Source organism: Uranotaenia lowii, chromosome 2 (assembly GCF_029784155.1).
Source record: "Uranotaenia lowii strain MFRU-FL chromosome 2, ASM2978415v1, whole genome shotgun sequence".
Lineage (NCBI taxonomy): Eukaryota > Metazoa > Arthropoda > Insecta > Diptera > Culicidae > Uranotaenia > Uranotaenia lowii.
In genome coordinates, this window is record NC_073692.1 from 116,377,100 (window position 1) to 116,397,601 (window position 20,502).

General features: G+C 33.0%; 1 protein-coding gene across 1 annotated transcript in view; it reads right to left on the minus strand.

The window, feature by feature from the left end:
* LOC129741796 (fibrillin-1-like) overlaps positions 1-20,502 on the minus strand; it is a 51,167-nt gene that overhangs the window by 14,080 nt on the left and 16,585 nt on the right. The window contains exons 6-9 of the mRNA XM_055733585.1: positions 16,976-17,290; positions 16,408-16,898; positions 8,946-9,255; positions 1,629-1,680 (exon numbers count right to left, since the gene is read on the minus strand). Of these exons, the coding sequence (XP_055589560.1) occupies positions 1,629-1,680; positions 8,946-9,255; positions 16,408-16,898; positions 16,976-17,290 (1,168 nt within the window). The remainder of the gene's footprint in view (positions 1-1,628; positions 1,681-8,945; positions 9,256-16,407; positions 16,899-16,975; positions 17,291-20,502) is intronic.

Consider the following 20,502-nt stretch of genomic DNA (forward strand, 5'->3'; position numbering starts at 1 on the left):
TATGTTTTTTTGCCACTACGTTATGCCCTTTTGAATTCTCTGTTTTTTTTTCTAATTGATAAGAAGTAGAAAAAAATGTTGTGTTTTGAGTCACCTTCTTATTTTGCTCTGAAGCTTTTATAATTAAAAACAAATATTTGGTACAGCGATGATTTTTAAAGGATTTGAAAAAATTGTGTTGAATCGTGGACTACCGATTCAAAACTGATCATGCCTGCAAAATCAATAAGTTTTTCTGATGTTGTTATTTCATAACCCATGAAAAAATCTAAAGCTGGAAAGCATGAAAAGATCTAAAGCTCACCGAAAGCTCCAAGGCAGCAGTTCTCAAAGTCAATGTCGGAAAGACCAAGTCGATGGAGATCAACACAGGAAATCCCTCCAGTTTCATGGTAGCTGGGCAGCAAGTTGAGAAAGTGGAGTGCTTCCAGTATCTTGGTAGCCAGATAACGCCTGATGGGGGTACCAGAAAAGACATCGAGACCCGGATCAGAAAGGCCCGATTTGCGTTTGCGAGTCTCCGAAACATCTGGCGGTCACGCCAGATCTCTCTACGAACGAAAATCCGAATCTTCAACTCAAACGTCAAATCCGTATTGTTGTACGGGTGCGAAACTTGGTGCACATATGCGGTGACGACGCGAAAACTGCAAGTATTTGTAAACCGCTGCCTGCGGAACATCATCCGCGCTTGGTGGCCTGGCAACTGGATCTCGAATGAGGAACTACATCGCCGGTGTCATCAAAGGGCGCTAGAAATCGAGATTCGGGAACGTAAGTGGAGATGGATTGGGCACACGCTGCGAAAAGATGAAAACGAGATTTGCAGAGAGGCGCTTGACTGGAATCCAGAAGGTCATCGAAGAAGAGGCAGGCCCAGAAACTCGTGGCGGCGAAGCCTAGCCGCTGAAATCCGAACTGTCGACGAGAATCTTGACTGGGACCAGGTGAAGACGCTGGCTCCGGATCGTCAACAGTGGAGGTCTTTTACCACGGCCCTATGCACCGGAGGATCGGCGCGGGATCATTAAGTAAGTAAGTGGATTTTTTTTTCAAAAAACATTTGTGAACTCAACCTAAAAATCGCCGATGTGGTCTAGCGGATAGGCTGGCGTGAGTCTGGTTTTGGAATGCAAGGCGTACTGGGTTCGATTCCCGGTATCGGCAAGAAAAACTTTTGGGTTCGAATCCCATAAGCGGCCGACAGGTAAGATGTGTTTCCTCATATAAATAACTATATAATAAGAATGTTCCATCGGTTGCCAGCTGGTCAGGTATATACACTATACACGGAAACCGGAATATCTGTAAGTAAACTAGCCCACCTAATGACTCGTTCTTCCAAAATAAACCTACATTAACACAATACATTCACTCCATAACAGTTCATACGAAGCCATGGGGTCTGGGTATGGTGACGCGCTGCATTGGAGATTTGTCGAACTTAATAATGTGAAGAATGCATGTGAGCACATACTCAGGCAGAAACAACGTTGAATCCGTGCACCCATGGTGGATAACCAACATACATACAACATACATGATACATGAGAAAGGATTAAGGCGAGAAAAAATTTTTATTTTTCTTTGAGGTAGCACCCATTTTCCGGTCAGTACCTAGTACCTACCCAGATAACCAGAACTTGTAAAGCAGTGTTCATTGTAGATTGTATAAGCATCCTGTTGATATTGGAATTGTATAAACATCATGTTGTAGCTAAACCAAATTATATTTTATCGTTTATGGCTTGTATAGTTCATAATATACGATATCCTTTTGTTAATCGTATAGAAAGATCAATAAAGTTGTTTTGAATCGCAGTAGAATTGTGTAAAGCTCAATATTTAATCCTACTGTACAACTAAGCAATCTTTCATGTTTGCGTTCTTTGATGACATATTATTTCCATGAAAGGTCGTACAGTAATTGTGAGAAAACCGTATAATGGAATTTAAACAATCTATTCATACATGTCATTCAAAGTCGCTTATTGAGATAAACTTAATCGGTAAATAATTGTTAATAATGCAATTCCTATGCTGAGTAATATCGTAATCATCTAAAGTCAACAATTGCAAAATTAGAAATCCTTGACGAATTTTGTCGCAAAAATGAAAGCAGTTTTAATTAAAGAAAAAAATATAAAAATGGAAAAAAGTGGCACATACAGTCGGCGTTTGCAAATAAAAATCCGGTTCTGTGAAAAACGATTCCAGATAACCAGAAATCGTAAAGTAGTGTTCATTGTAGATTGTATAAGTATCCAGTTGAGATTGGAATTGTACAAACATCATGTTGTAGCTAAACCAAGTTATATTTTATCGTTTATGGTTTGTATAGTTCATTATGTGCGATAAAATTTTGTTAATCGTATAGAAAGATCACTAAAGTTGTTTTGAATTGCAGTAGAATTGTGTAAAATTCAATATTATATCCCACTGTACAGTTAAGCAATCTTTCATGCTGGCGATCTATGATGACATATTTCTTCCATGAAAGGTCGTACAGTAATTTAAACAATCTGCAGATTGTCGAATTGTTTAACAGTACAGTAAATAGCTAGCTAAGATCGCACAGCGCTGAATACAATTATTGATTGTAATAGAATCGTCTATGAGATAGGTTAAAATTGTATATCAAAAAACGGCATCTATAAATAGATTTGGAGTCTGAAATGATGCAGTCAGTGGTATTTTATACGATCAACTGATTTTTAAACGGAACTCTCAACTGTACATGAACAAATTTGCTTGTTTGTATCAACATGAAATGGTGCCGAGGAAGTATCGAAGAACAGGGATCGGAACGTTGTGAGTTCGAGACTGAGGGAAAAGAGACACATAAAGTTGTATAAGCTTCAATTTTTTTCGCAGTAATCATTAAATTCTATTGTTTTAATGTTCACGGCGATTCATAGTAAAATCGTAATATGGGAAAAATATAATTGCTTTGGGATACAGTAACAATAAATTATATTGAATGGTGAAGAAAGTTGTACAAACCTCAGGCTACCTGCAAAAGGAAATTGTATTCAAATTGTAAGGCAGGCAATAAAAAGTTGTAAGTAGTACAATCCTAAGATTTTATGCAAATGAAAGTTGCTATCAAATTGTTGAAAACGCAATATAAAGATTTATATCCTCAAGGTGAGCAAAATTTGATCCGTATATTGCCTCCATTCTGGTACGTACAGGCTCATATACATATAGGTACTGGGTACTGGGTATACTGGGTACATACCCAGTGAACATTTTGGTTTGTATATTTTAGTTGTTTCTGAGATATACACACTTTTGCACAATCTGAAAAAGTTGTATAGAATATTCTATATGAGCCTGTACGTACCGAAGTGGAGGCAATATTCGGACCAAATTTTGCTCACCTTGAAAATATAAAACTTAGCAACTTTGCTCTGCACAAAATCTTAGGATTGTACAACTTTCTTAAAATTAAAATTTGATTACAATTTCCTTTTACAGGTAGCCTGAGGTTTATACAACTTTCTTCACCATTTAATACAATTTATTGTCACTGTATCCCAAAGCAGTTAAATTCTCCTTATTAACATTTTACTATGAATCGCCGTGAACATAAATACAATAGAATTGCGAATAAAATTTAACCATATACAACTTTATGTGTCTTTGATTAAATTGATGAATCTTGTTATAAAAATACTGAATGCCAATTTCCAAATACTGCGTATGCATATTGTCATCTTGTGAACGTCCTTAACTTTAACTGTTGGTTTAAAAATGCATATGTTGTTGGTCAATCTTCTCTCAGTCTCGAACTCACAACGTTCCGATTTCTGTCCTTCGATTTTTTCTCGGCGCCATTTCATGTTTATACAAACACGCAAATTTTTTTCATGTACAGTAGACTGAGTCGATTTGAGGTCATTTTTGAATTTCTCATACCCTGGGGTCTAAAATGCTTCGTTTTGGTCTAAAACTCATCCATGATTTTTTGTAGAATTTTTAAGTTACGTTTACATGAGTAAATTTGAACTTTTAGGTTTGTATGGGAAAATTGAATATTTTGTACTGAAAAATCAACATAATTTTTGTTTCTTCTATGTAACCAAGCCTGCTCATGGTTTATGTGCCAATTTATAAAAATTCCTAAAGGTAATTTTCCGCTGAACAACTTTGTCGAAAGCTGTAACTTCGTATCTTATTAAACAAAAAAGTTATTAGCTGTTTTACTGGGGTATGTCTTTTCGCATTGATTAACGACAAATTCAATCGACATCACTGCTTGAGCCTTGCGAAGTATTGCATGAAAAGAAGTCACGCAATACCTCGCTAGGCACCCTGCAGTGATGTCATTTGAATTTATTGTTTATCAGTGCGGAAAGACATGCCCCTATTCAACACCTAATACATTTTTGTCTAATAAGATACGAAGTTACGATCTTCGACAAAGTTGTTCAGCGAAAAATTTCCTTTAGGAAATTTATAAATTGGCACATAAACCATGAGTAGGCTCGGTTCCACAGAAGAAATAAAAACGATGTTGATTTTTCAGTACAAAATATTCAATTTTCCCATACAAACCTAAAAGTTCAAATTTACTCATGTAAACGTAACTTAAAAATTCTACAAAAAATCATGGATGAGTTTTAGAGCAAAATAAAGCTTTTTAGACCCCAGGGTTTGAGAAATTCAAAAATGACCTCAAATCGACTCAGTCTAATGTACAGTTGAGAGTCCCGTTTAAAAATCAGTTGATCGTATAAAATACCACTGACTGCATCATTTCGGACTCCAAATCTATTTATAGATGCCGTTTTTTGATATACAATTCAAACCTATTTCATAGACAATTCTATTACAATCAATAATAGTATTCAGCGCAGTGCGATCTTAGCTAGCTATTTACTGTACTGTTAAATAATTCGGCAATCTGCAGATTGTTTAAATTCCATTATACAATGTTCTTCCAATTACTGTACGACCTTTCATGGAAATAATATGTCGTCATAGATCGCAAGCATGAAACATTGCTTAATTGTACAGTGGGATTAAATATTGAGCTTTACACAATTCTACTGCGATTCAAAACAACTTTATTGATCTTTCTATACGACAAACAAAATGTTACCATAAAAGATAAAAAATAACTTGGTTTAGCTACAACATGATAATTATACAATTCCAATTTAAACTGGATGCTTATACAATCTAAAATGAACGATTTCTGGTTATCTGGGTACTCCAACCATCCATATGGTAGGAGGTTCCCTAAATTTTACAGTTTTGTTGGCATATCTTAAGAATTAATCAAGCGAATAAAATAAATTTTGTATGTGAAGATGTTTGGGTACGAGATATGTTTCTGAGATTGTTATAAAACCTTCCGCCTTACAAAGAGGAAAGGGAAGGAGGGGGTTCGATACAATTGCTTATTAATGCATTCCAATGGACTCAGGCAATAATAAAACGATAACCCACTGAGGATGCTAGCAAGTAGCTAGTGAAATACTAGTATTTGGGTCTTTCAAATACTGTGGCTGAATTCAAAGGAATCATTGACTACTTTGAAATCTCAGTTTCATTCAGCCTATAGGTTCTTCAAACCAGTGTTCTGAATATCACTCATTTTCAATGAATGTTTCTGATTGCACTTCGCACCTGAACGTACAACGGTCGGGTTTCGTTATTGATTGCTACTGGACCTACCCGATCATCGATCGTTCAATTCATCGCTAAAATACAGATCACCTCGTACGATGCTTGCTGTCAAAACAGTGCAGCACCATCATCAAATTGGAATCTCACCAATGCGCAATGCATATGGCGAATCTTGTTGGTCTTCGATCAGGAGTGAATGGATCAGGTAGTGAGTGAGTGATACATGAAGCCGATCATTAGCGTATTTTGTTTGATTTGATATATAGCAAATTAATAAATTTATTTGTTGTTATAACGTTTTTTAACATCAGTATGATCAAAATCAAATTGAAGTTGTGTATGTGAGGGAAAGATGTTCACTTTCGCCATGTTTTTCAAATTTTACAAGTTCTCTTATTAAACAGTCGTCCGTCACGTTAAAACTACTGAGAATTTATGGTGTCCCGCACAACTGTTTGATTTTTCTCGTCCTGCAAAAAATAATTTTGAATTTCATATAATTTAGGCAGATACTGAGTGAGCTACATTCAGAATGGATCAGTTTGTATCTCACTCATCTCCGATATGCGATGTTTGCTAAAACGATGATTCTGAATGATGCGACTCGGTTTGCATAGCTGATAGGAGCGCTGATCGAGATTGCATACCAGCCAGGCGAATCAGTTGCGAGAGGCGCTATCCCATTATACAATCTGAATGTTTCCAATAGGAAACGCATCCTGAGTGTTTGTTTTGATTGATTTTCAGAAGACTGCTTCAAACCTTATCTATGATAATAATAAAACGATGAAAATTCGAGAAATGGGGACGCTCTCTTTCAAAAGTCTTTAAATGTATGAAATGTATGAATATTAAAATTTAACATATTTGAATTTTTTTTCTCGAGTTTAAAAAATAACCAATCTTCTATAATTTTATGATTATATATTTCATATTTAAACTTAATAATTCCGTCATAAAAAATTTTTTTTGGTTCGTACCATATCCGAGATATGTAAAAAATACCGTGGATAAATTAAACGGAATATTTCGATTGCTTTGATTCAGTACAATTTTTGCTTAAAAAAATCCCAGATGACTAACGAACACATCCTGATACAAGTTTTCTTTCTGGAAGAAAAATGTTCGCATTTTGAATTCATACAAATGCTTATAAGACATGTTTCTTGTGTGAATTCCTTCAAAAAAGTTAGAGACAGAATACTGTTTTTGTCGACACACCCTAACATTTCCAAAATTTTAAAAAGTAATAACAAATCATCATATGTATGTGATGTCGATCATATGTCGATTAATTTGTCTCAAAAACTGTTTTCTACAATTTTGTAGAAAACAGTTTTGCTCTATCTTCTATCTGGATGAAAGTTTTTATTTGCATATCATGCAAAAATGACAGGCTTTATGATTTGATTAAAGATGATTAAAGCGCATGGTTTGATGAGCATTTTTGTGTTATCTTTTACGGTCACTACTTGTCACAATGAAGTTACGTCCTGGACCACTGTGCAATCTTAGTTAAAACTTTAGCTGAACTCATACAGAGCACTAGCTTCCATAAACACGTGATCAGTCTATTTTCTACGTTTTAATCATATTCAAAAAGTATTTGAACGTATTATGTGTGAAATTTTGAAAAGTAGCAACGTGCTACCTGAATTTCATCAAAAAGCTTATCAACGTGATGGAGCATAGAATAATTGCACACTATAAATAGATGAAAACCATTAAATATGTGCCTGTGTTACTTTGTTTTTTTTTTTTTTAAAGAACACAAACACATACAGGATCTCAATGAAACTTGATGTTTCCTCGAAGAGATTCCTTTTTCTTAACTCTAAGCGTACATCTTTTCAAGAATATGATGGCTAGCATCTTACAAATGCTAACACCATCAACCCACAGAAAGTGTACTTTGTATGCCGTGACCGGGATTCGATCTCATGCCCGTTGGCTTAGAAGACTTGAAGGCTATTCTCTACGCCGCGGGCTGCAGCGAATTATTATTAAGTTAACATTGGTCATTAACGGAGTTTTTGACTAATTTAACTGTAGTGTTTATTTTGATAGGTCATTTTAAACAGAATAATACAGGTTTTTGGAAATATTGGCTCAAAATGAAAAGTGCCTTTTAAATATAGCTCTATTAAATTGGTTGGTTATATTATATCATACATTTTGTCGAGAATAAACAAATACAGAAAACCTATTTTGACTCTCTATAAAAATCGTCAGCATTCTTATGAGGATCGAAATTTTAACAATGTAGGAGCGTGCCGCGTAGGGGGGACTCGAGAAACCGCTGAGGCTCATATAATTGGTTTAAGGTAAAACATTTCCTAAACAAAAGGTGTGATTAACCATTATTGAATTACCTTTCTATTTGAGTAAAAACAAAAACAATCTGTCCACTTGATTTTGAACTACCGTTATTTCAATTTGTATTTGAACTTGTTGAACACCCTGTATATACGACAAACCGCCTTTCCAACTCATTTCTGTTAAAAACTAAAAAAAAGTTGCGTGCTCTCTCCCCCATTTTTGAAATGAATTCGTAACCTACTTATTTATTATTCTAAAATCAGAACTCTACTTCACTTCAAATTCAGAAGATCGTTCCCAATGCGCAATCGTACTTTAATCATTATTTTTTTCCATTTAGGTATGTTTCAATGTTCACACTTGATTAAGACCGAAGTACTAAACTAGAACACTCATAAGAGGTCAACGTTGCATCAAACGTTCTCACTAATCTCGCACCAGATTTAGAAAAAAAAACCACACCCGAAACCAGAACTTTTCGTCGGTTAAACTTGAATGCCACTTACAATAATAACACATTACTATTTACTCCATATATGCATTGAATGAACAACGACAGAACACTCACTGAGCAAACTAGCAGCAGAATCTGAATTTCGTTATCAATAAATGTTTTTTTCCGCTCTCCCTCGCTTCAATTATGTAGCCCTTGTCTTTGCATTTGTTTGTTTTTCCATACATCCTACATACTTACTGGTGAAGCACTATTACCAGGCAATAATTTGATAATTTTATCGCTGCCTTAGCCTTGCTCTGGATATGCAAATATTTGAATGATTCCGAAGAGTGTGCAAAACGAGAACCGGACAGAGAGCGTCATTATCAAAATCATTATTTTTGCAGAACTTTCGAATGGGTATAAAGGTTTTCTATGAATTACTTAAACACAGTTGTCTTTATTTCTTATCGCATTTACTGAAGACGCCAAAAATTGTGCCAAAATTCCACGAAACATATTCCGGTCGGATATCCGGGGAACCAACCTAAACTCTCTTGACACACGCCTGACTTCCCTTCAAGCTACGATCTTTGATGTAGCCAGCATTGCAGAGACACATATTGGGACCGGAGCAGACACCATTCGGGCATCCGTTGGGGCAGTGGGGAAGACACTTCAGGGGGTCCACCTCATCCAGCACGTATCCACGATGGCAGTTGCAAGTATTTGGACCGGAACAAACTCCGTTCAGGCAGGGCCGATCGCAGGTCGGTTCGCATTTGTTCTCCGAAGGTCCCATCTTGTAGCCCGGCTTGCAGGAGCACGTTTCCGGTGCGGTGCAAACTCCATTGAAACATCCGCTGTAACGATAGATACGAACCTTTTTTTAATTTCCTTAATTAATTTCATTGATTTTAAAAACTTTTCTTAATAACTGCGTATAAGGCACTTGGAGCCAAAGGGGCATATTTGCATAAAAGCTACTTTCGAGAAATCACGTTTTTAAGTTATCGTGTCCATACATTTAATGAGCCTTTTTTTAGATTCGAACGTAACAAATATTCTAAGAATCTGAAAAATTCACCAAATAAAATCGGAAATAGGAAAAGTCGCTGTGAATTATAATTCAAAACTGATTATTTTTGAACTCATACCCTTTTTGCTCTGAAGGCCTCATATTAAATTGTATCCTAAAACATCTCTTGTATTTTAGAATTTATAACTGCTTCTAAAACCATGAAATGTTAACATTCCAAGTATTTCACCTAAGAATATAAATTTAAAAATAGTAAGACAGTACAATGTTAATCGCAAATATCTATCACTGCACCTTTGTTCATGTTCAAGTTATGAAGAAACATTCCTTGCTAAAACCAATTCTAATGCACACACTTCCATGCTAGTTTTTTTTAAAAATAGGGTTGTTAATTTGCTACTTTTCCGGATTTGAAAATGTTTCCCTTTTGATCAAAAGAAAATAAATGTGTGGTTTTTGCGGTTAGGGTCTATCTGACCCGAACTGTACCTTCTCGATGCAATATCTCGGAAACGTTTGAAGCAAGACACATGACATTTTTTTGACTTTTCTTTAAATGTTCAACTCTACAACATCTCTTTTCTAGATTTTCGAATAGGGTTACCGGAATCAGGCAGCAAAAAAGGACACTTAGCCGGTTGGGGTCATATAGACCCGGATTATTGTTTGGGATATAAAATCAAAACTACTGAACCGATTGTCGTAAACTATTCCATTTTTAAATTGTTTAACACATGCCCCTGTAATTTTCGTTCGAAAATTTTGTGTTGCAAAAATCGACCGTTTTTTTTATCATCTATTTCTTACCTAATAATAAAAAAAGCCATTGTTATTATTATTAACTTTGTTTTTCATCATTTTTTGATAACTTTTAACCATTTTTTGTTATTCTTCTTTATATTTTAGACACATCTTTTTTTTTGTTATGTTTTGAATGTTAGTTATTTCTATCATATATATTATTTTTGTCGTTATGCATCTTTTTTCAGATTATTTGTCATTTTTATTCGTTTGTTTGTATTAATTTTAGATTTTTTTGAAATTTTTATGTTTTTCGTCATTTTTGAGTGCTTTATATATTTTTTTAATTTTTTTGTTAATTTTGTAATATTTTATCAACATTCAAAAATGTAAAAACGTATTAATTGTGTTTGTTTAAATTTTATATTGGTCCTGTTATAGCGAAAACTATATGGTAATGTCGTTCCAAAAAAACCGTTCGGATGTTGCCAAAATCAAATGTTGCCAAAATCAAATTTGGCCAGAAACAAACGCGGTCTGTAGTGGTTTTCACCTGGTTTGTGTTTTGGTTTGAGCAATTTTGAATTTTAATTCCGAATCTGAATTCTGCATTTTGAACCTGAACAAAAATGTTGAATTCCTAATTAAATATCGATTCCTTGATCTGAATTCTAAACAAAAATTCTCAATAATTATGAATAGAATGGACAGAACCCTTAACCAGAAATCCTTATTTGAATTTTGAATCTTTGATTTTCTATATGAATTTTTTCTTATATTATTATTTCGTTATTCAACTAGTGAATCTGAATGAAAATTCCGAATGATGAAACTTTAACATTTCAATCCTGGGTCATCATTATGGTACTTTTTTAAGTTTCAAATCTTAAAAATGGTTTGTTATTTTAAATATTCAATTTAATATTCCTGAATGATGAATTTTGAACATGGAAAATGAATCTAATTTTAGTTTTAAATGCAAAACCGAGATTCGAAGCATGATTTTGTCTCAATGATGAACAGAAATGAAAATCAAGAAAAATTACCTGGATACAGATTCCACAATCCTGTCACAAGCAACAAATTTAGATTTTTTAAAATTTGGATCCAAAACATGGAAATTTTTCAAACCTAAGCTCGTTAGATATTTTCCGCACCTATACGGGCAGGCAAATCTGGGCTATTTAACCTAAAATCCTTGCAAAATCAGGGCTTTCGATTTCAAAGTTCATCATAAAATCTTGGCAATATCCAGGCAAATTTAGAATTTCTTCAATTAAAATCAAGAAGAAAAAAAAACTCGAAAGTTGTTATTTTTTTTCATTAAAACACGTAAACCAGTTTATTTGGATGAACTTTGTTTTAAAAAATCGTTTGGAGGCAAAATTCAGAATAGTTATCACGCAATTTAAATTTTTGTTTGATTTTGGAAATAAATCAGACAACTTTAGTGAGTCTAATCTAATTGACAATTCGAATATCATTCATCAACTTCTTTTGTGAATAACTTTTGATAGCGTTTTTCGAGTACAGTCTTTAAAAAACTATCAACAAGTGAGGAAGTTTTTGAAAAACTTAAGTTAAATTGTTTACCTGGGATAAGATCTCGAGGTTTTGGCCTTTAGTCGTTCATCGAAATTGGATTAAGAATTTATAATTTTTAGTCTATAGAAGAAAACTTTGCTTGACTTTTAGGGGGGGGAGGAGGTGGTTAATCCCCCAAATCTCCCCCCCTCTTTCCTACGACCATAGTGTTAAATTATGCATGTTCACCAATTTTCATTAAATTCACCTAAAAACTTTTCGAGCTGTGACATATTTCATGTTAATTTTGAATGTGGATCCTTCTTTTCTAAAGCCGGAGGATCTATAATACAAACCAAATTTCACGTAGTTCTGATCATCCGTTCAAAAGTGACGGAAACACCTCAATTTTTAAATATTAAGTAAATTGTACACTGGTTTTGAATGAAATTTCCCTCAAATATTAGTGAGAAAGATCACCTATAGTAATGGATCGAATTTTCAAGTCAAAACTTCTCTGTGTCTCAGTTTTCATGAGTATCACATAGAAATTGTATAAGTTTTGACGTTTATTTCTAATAATTTTGTATGGGAGCCTTTCTTAAATATTATCTGTAACTTGTAGTTGTCATTTCCATTAACAAACAAATGTAATATAATTTAAATTATTTACCTTCATTTAACAGTCAAAAATATCAATTTGATAAATTAAATTCGTATTTATTTTGGGTTTATTGCGCTACAATACAATATGTCGTTGTGAGAAAAATCTGAATGTCAATTATTATTTAGGAGAATAGATTTTTTGAGAAGCTCTGAATGAGAATATTTTTTTTAAAGATTAATTATCAACCATTTTACAATTGGGGTTTGACCCCATTCAATCGTTCAATTCAGGGGTGAGCAACCTTTTGAACTAACGGGCCAATTTGAATTCAAAATCCATTCGGCGGGCTGCATTCAAAATATCACTTATTAACAATTTGTAAAGCTTTATTTGTAATTTGTAATTTGTAATTTATTAACAAATTACAAATTACAAATAAAGCTTTACAAATTGTTAATAAGTGATATAGAGATAAAGATATAGATATACAGATATAGAGATATAGATATAGTGATATAGAGAAGTATGAAAATTCAACGTCATTCTTTTATGATTACTCATTTTTACAATTAAACACTTAAAAAGGAAAGAAAAATCGAATTCATGTATTGTTTATTTGAATTTTTTGAAAGAAAATTTAACACGATTTTTCAAATGAAAATCAGACAATACCTACTGAATTTATGAGGTACATCAGTAAATCTTAGTTAGTTTATATGGAAATTTGTTGAATGATTGTAACTTTTTTGTAAACATCTGAAATCCAAAATTTTGGTTAAAAATAAGTTGTGTATTTATACTTAAAAACAACGAAAAAAAGATTTTTGATCATTTCAAACAAAAAAAAACAGAATCTGGCCAACTTTTTTTATAGAGTACTCCTTCCTATATGCACCGCTTTTAATAAACAGTTGAGCTAAGTTGAGCAAATTCACAAACTTGCAAACAAATTTCTTCCAAAATCCAGTTCTCAATCTTGATTTCTCGAATCCCAGGTAAATCTCCCAGCCATGTTTTATAAGAAAACCGTCATAAGTTACCTGACTGTTACTTCATCGCATTTGGAAGGGTTTTTCATTGTATGAAAAGCATTTCCACATTTTCCCTCTATGGGCAGTCATCAGCTTCCCTTTTTAATTTATTTAAAACAAATATTTGAATGCTTTTTTTTGTTCGTATAACAGTTCGAACCGTTTAGTTGAGACAAGTCATTTTTTGATCAAACAGATGGCTTTTTTCTTCATATTTTTCTTTTAAAAGTCTGAAGCTATACCACAGTAGACTGAGTCGATTTGGGGTTATTTTTGAATTTCTCAAACCCTGGGGTCTTAAAAGTTTCGTCTTGGTCCAAAACTCATCCATGATTTTTTGTAGAATTTTTAAGTAACGTTTACATGAGTAAATTTAAACTTTTAGGTTTGTATGGGAAAATTTAATATTTTGTACTGAGAAATCAACACCATTTTTGTTTCTTCTGTGGAACCGAGCAAGCTGATGAATTTTGTGCCAATTTATAAAATTTTTAAAGAGAATTTTCCGCTGAGCAACTTTGTTGAAGATCGTAACTTCGTATCTTATTAGGCAAAAAAGTTATTAGCTGTTTAACAGGGGTATGTCTTTTCGAATCGATAAACCATAAATTTAATTGACATCACTGCATGATGCTTTGCTCGGTTCCACAGAAGAAACAAAAATGATGTTGATTTCTCAGTACAAAACATTAAATTTTCCCATACAATCCTAAAAGTTCAAATTTACTCATGTAAACGTTATTTAAAAATTCTACAAAAATCATGGATGAGTTTTGGACCAGGACGAAGCTTTTAAGACCCCAGGATTCGAGAAATTAAAAAATGACCCCAAATCGACTCAGTCTAATACCACAGTGATAATAAAAAGCGTGATAAATATATTTTAAGTTTAGGCAGAAATCACGGCCTTCTCAGCATTGAAAGTTATTGAAATTTATATTATTCAATTCCATTCTGTTTGTATCTTCGAGGAATTTTTCCACAATATAATTTTCCACGAAGCGCCGATTTTTCCTTACAAAACTGATTTTTTAATTCAAAGTTCCGTGTAAAATCATTTCGTTGAGAGTTTCAGTTATTTTTTTTTTGGGATCGGATTCCTAAAGTTAATCTAACTTAGATAAGAGGATTGCTTATTTTAAAGTGAAATGACACATTTTGGCATGGTTTCTCTATGAAATTTCTGAAAATAGTTGTCCCAAACTTCTTCAGTCAAATCACATTTCGCTTTTGATTTTGAGTCATGTTTATTTGAGCAACGACTTAGAAATGCCTGTGATAATCTGTAGCCTTCCGATTTTTAGTTTGTTCTACCGGTCTGTTTTCATGTTTTTTTCAAATATTTAAGATACAGTTTAATAACACGGCAAAAAAAATGTCAACTGAATAAAAAAAAAATCCATATTGTGTTTCGCCTATTAATAAAATTGCACTTTTGCCTTTTGAAGAACACAAGAAATATATATAAAAAAAGATAACAATCTGAATAACTGACATTTAAAATTTTGTTGGTTTAGTCTTTTATGACAATCGGAGAAAAAAGTCGAAAAAAAAAAATTAATTTGAAAAATAGCTTCGCGGGCCACACAAGCTCGCACACTTTGTGCGACTAAAGCGTGCGACATTTTCATATCCCACAGTCTTGAGGGCCACATGCGGCCCGCCGGCCGCGCTTTGCTCATCCCTGGTTTAAATGACATACTTTCGATCTGCAAAATGATTTGGGGTTCTGAAAACATTTATGAATTTTAATTGGTAATAGACTATTGCGTATTCTGTCAAGTAGAAAAAATCATCGGAATGCGTTTAAAAGAACATATAAATCCACAGGGAATCAGCAGAAAAATTTCTTTGTGTAATTCAGAAGACATATCGATGATTTATTTTTTGACGAACTAAGTTTGGTATGTTGTAAAGCAATAAGGCCGGAATAAATATTAAATTCTTCTTTTGTCACCTCCCCCCCTTTGATTTTTCCGAACATCCCGAAGGAAAAATTAAATAAAGTTTAAGGTATTTTATTGGAAAATTTGATAATTTCTTCAAAGATTCTAATAACCGAACCGACCGAAAGTCACTGTAGAAGATGAGATCTGAATCACCTTTTGAATTCGAGACTTTTCGAATATTCGATCTAAAAAAACACGATTATTCGGTTGTGTACAATGTACTGTACATTGTATGTAAGTTTGTTGCTTGCAAGCTTTTTACAATTGTCCAATTTTCCAATTAATTTCAACTCCTCCTCGTGATGTTTCAACTCCAACTTACTAAAGAAGGATTTCAAATTTGTTCTGGCATAATTGATAAAATCAATGGTTTTAAAGATGTTTTTAGAATAACTTGTATCGATATCACTGATGGAATAGAATTTTCTATTAAGTGATTTAATCCGGCGCACAATGAGGAAAAAAGGTGTATAAATCACGAAGAAATTCAAAATCTTCCCTCCCACATGTATCAAATCCAGTGCAACAAATTTTTCTGAAAGCGCTAATGATACTGACTGTATCTATAAAAATATACTTTACTTAAGTGAAAATGTCCGCAGAATCGATTGGACACGACAAGCTTACGAACGGAGATATAGTGCTTTTTTAACCCCTAATTTTGTGAACAATCCAGAAAAACACTGATTTGGACTAGAAAAATTTGAACGAAAATAGACCTATCTTATGGGTTTTTTTTCCGACGAATCGAATGAAGGCCATTTGAGCTACCACACGTTTCGTAAAATATAGTTATGGCTGTTTTTAGCCACCATCTCCTTACATGTTTCAATCAATTCAGAAAAAAAAAATGTTCTGACTTGGAAATTCTGAACCAAATAAGACTTATCTTGTGTGGTTTTTTTTACGAGGAATTATACGAAGGCTATTTGAGGACCCGCACGCACCGCAAAATGGAGTTATGGTCGTTTTACCCCCAATATTCCCAACATTCCCAATATTCCCAACATTCCCACATTTTTAATATAGTTCAGAAGAATTTGTTCGGATTGTAAGATTTTGGAGCAAATGAGACCTCAAAAAAAATATTCGAATCGATACCACGTAGTATTGTCAATACTTACTTGGAACAGATAGGTTCACAACCCTCATCGCCTAGCTCGTAACCTGGCCGGCACTGACAAACACTGGGAGCGATACATTCCCCATTCCCACAACCTCCCTCACAGTGGGGCACACATTTTCCCCGTTCATCTGGCACATGTCCTGCGTTACATTCACATTTTTCCACCGCCACGCAACGACCTTCCCCACATCCTCCGGTGCATCTGGGAATGCAAAACTTGTGGCTATGGTCCAGCTCGAAGCCATCCTTGCAGATACACATACCCATTTCTAGACTGCATTCCCCGTTGTCACATCCAATCGGACACGTTGGAACACATTGGTCCTGCTGATTCTTAACGAAGTCCGGATAACACTGACAGCTGTTAGGCCCCACGCAAAGGCTGTTTACGCAAGGACGATCGCAAACGGGATCGCACTTCCGGAAATTGTGAACGTTGCGTTCGTAGCCTTTGCAGCAAACCTGAACCCGACTCAGAGATGGATCCGACTGTTTGGAAATGAAAAAAAAAAAAAACATTTTAAAGTAAAAAGAAAATGTTGACGTCGTTCAAAGTTGGTACTTACACCATTCCCTGCAGGAATGACGCCACCGATCGGTTTGATCAAACTGATAGTGGGAACTTCCTCGAAGCAAACGCCAGTCGGCATATCGGTTTTGGTTCTGTTCATGAACTTATCGAAGGCACTGTGGGACTCATTTCCGCGTTGCAAATCCATCATGTGCGGTCCCGTTCCAACGGGTTGATCCTCGACCAGGGTCGTTTGATTCGCCATCACCATGGGTGCTCCCTTTCGCCAGCTTCCCTTAACACCATTTTGAGCCAACCCGAGCTGGACCCAAGCCGAAATCAAAACAATCAGTGCAAATCTTCTCATTTTCTAATTCCAATCAAACCACGTCTGGTCCGTTCGAGAATACAAACCGGATTAAGATATTTAACAGCATTCCGCTATTCGTTTGAATTCTGGAAAGAACGGGAGCGTCAAGATGTGTTCTGCTGGGTAATTTACCCAATCCCAAACGCAAATATCAGCAGCAGCAACAACAACATGTAAGAGCGCTTAAAGTACATGAACAAAAAAAAAACGCCTCTGGTACTCTATGAACTTGTCGACAGCAGTGCTAGCTTAGTTTAGAACGTCGTTGGTTGATAAATGATTGAAAGCCGGGCGGCGTCAAAATGGAAAGAAACAAGTGCACAAAAGTGGAAGTGATTTCATGTTTCAACTCCCACAGAAAGAGCCGTTCTCGGAAATCAATATCATAATATTAGAAGTCATCATGGACCCATGTAAGGGAGGATTTTGTTCGAAGTCTTTTATCCCTCTCCATGGGATAACATATTTTCTGAGAATCGTTATAAGTTGAAAATCTTATAAGTTTCTTCATCATTACTCAACTATGCGGATATAACCTCTAGACAAATACAGTAGGGTGGCAGTCGATGCAAATTTCATCATCAAATTTCAAAGAATGATTACACTGTGCAAAATTTCATTTGAAACAGACTTGATTGTCTCAGAAAACTCAAAGATTCTGTTTTCAACCCTTAAAAATCACCTGAGGCTGAGGACCAACAGAAATCGGAGAACTTGAGGAAATTACAAAAATTACAAAATGACAAAAAAGACAAAAATGACAAAAATGACAAAAATGACAAAAATGACAAAAATGACAAAAATGACAAAAATGACAAAAATGACAAAAATGACAAAAATGACAAAAATGACAAAAATGACAAAAATGACAAAAATGACAAAAATGACAAAAATGACAAAAATGACAAAAATGACAAAAATGACAAAAATGACAAAAATGACAAAAATGACAAAAATGACAAAAATGACAAAAATGACAAAAATGACAAAAATGACAAAAATGACAAAAATGACAAAAATGACAAAAATGACAAAAATGACAAAAATGACAAAAATGACAAAAATGACAAAAATGACAAAAATGACAAAAATGACAAAAATGACAAAAATGACAAAAATGACAAAAATGACAAAAATGACAAAAATGACAAAAATGACAAAAATGACAAAAATGACAAAAATGACAAAAATGACAAAAATGACAAAAATGACAAAAATGACAAAAATGACAAAAATGACAAAAATGACAAAAATGACAAAAATGACAAAAATGACAAAAATTAAAAAAAATTAAAAAAAATTACAAAAATGACAAAAATGACAAAAATGACAAAAATGACAAAAATGACAAAAATGACAAAAATGACAAAAATGACAAAAATGACAAAAATGACAAAAATGACAAAAATGACAAAAATGACAAAAATGACAAAAATGACAAAAATGACAAAAATGACAAAAATGACAAAAATGACAAAAATGACAAAAATGACAAAAATGACAAAAATGACAAAAATGACAAAAATAACAAAAATAACAAAAATGACAAAAATGACAAAAATGACAAAAATGACAAAAATGACAAAAATGACAAAAATGACAAAAATGACAAAAATGACAAAAATGACAAAAATGACAAAAATGACAAAAATGACAAAAATGACAAAAATGACAAAAATGACAAAAATGACAAAAATGACAAAAATGACAAAAATGTCAAAAATGTCAAAAATGACAAAAACGACAAAAATGACAAAAATGAAAAAAATGACAAAAATGACAAAAATGACAAAAATGACAAAAATGACAAAAATGACAAAAATGACAAAAATGACAAAAATGACAAAAATGACAAAAATGACAAAAATGACAAAAATGACAAAAATGATAAAAATGACAAAAATGACAAAAATGGCAAAAATGACAAAAATGACAAAAATGACAAAAATGACAAAAATGACAAAAATGACAAAAATGACAAAAATGACAAAAATGACAAAAATGACAAAAATGACAAAAATGACAAAAATGACAAAAATGACAAAAATGACAAAAATGACAAAAATGACAAAAATGACAAAAATGACAAAAATGACAAAAATGACAAAAATGACAAAAATGACAAAAATGACAAAAATGACAAAAATGACAAAAATGACAAAAATGACAAAAATGACAAAAATGACAAAAATGACAAAAATGACAAAAATGACAAAAATGACAAAAATGACAAAAATGACAAAAATGACAAAAATGACAAAAATGACAAAAATGACAAAAATGACAAAAATGACAAAAATGACAAAAATGACAAAAATGACAAAAATGACAAAAATGACAAAAATGACAAAAATGACAAAAATGACAAAAATGACAAAAATGATAAAAATGACAAAAATGACAAAAATGGCAAAAATGACAAAAATGACAAAAATGACAAAAATGACAAAAATGACAAAAATGACAAAAATGACAAAAATGACAAAAATGACAAAAATGACAAAAATGACAAAAATGACAAAAATGACAAAAATGACAAAAATGACAAAAATGACAAAAATGACAAAAATGACAAAAATGACAAAAATGACAAAAATGACAAAAATGACAAAAATGACAAAAATGACAAAAATGACAAAAATGACAAAAATGACAAAAATGACAAAAATGACAAAAATGACAAAAATGACAAAAATGACAAAAATGACAAAAATGACAAAAATGACAAAAATGACAAAAATGACAAAAATGACAAAAATGACAAAAATGACAAAAATGACAAAAATGACAAAAATGACAAAAATGACAAAAATGACAAAAATGACAAAAATTAAAAAAAATTACAAAAATGACAAAAATGACAAAAATGACAAAAATGACAAAAATGACAAAAATGACAAAAATGACAAAAATGACAAAAATGACAAAAATGACAAAAATGATAAAAATGACAAAAATGACAAAAATGACAAAAATGACAAAAATGACAAAAATGACAAAAATGACAAAAATGACAAAAATGACAAAAATGACAAAAATGACAAAAATGACAAAAATGACAAAAATGACAAAAATGATAAAAATGACAAAAATGACAAAAATGGCAAAAATGACAAAAATGACAAAAATGACAAAAATGACAAAAATGACAAAAATGACAAAAATGACAAAAATGACAAAAATGACAAAAATGACAAAAATGACAAAAATGA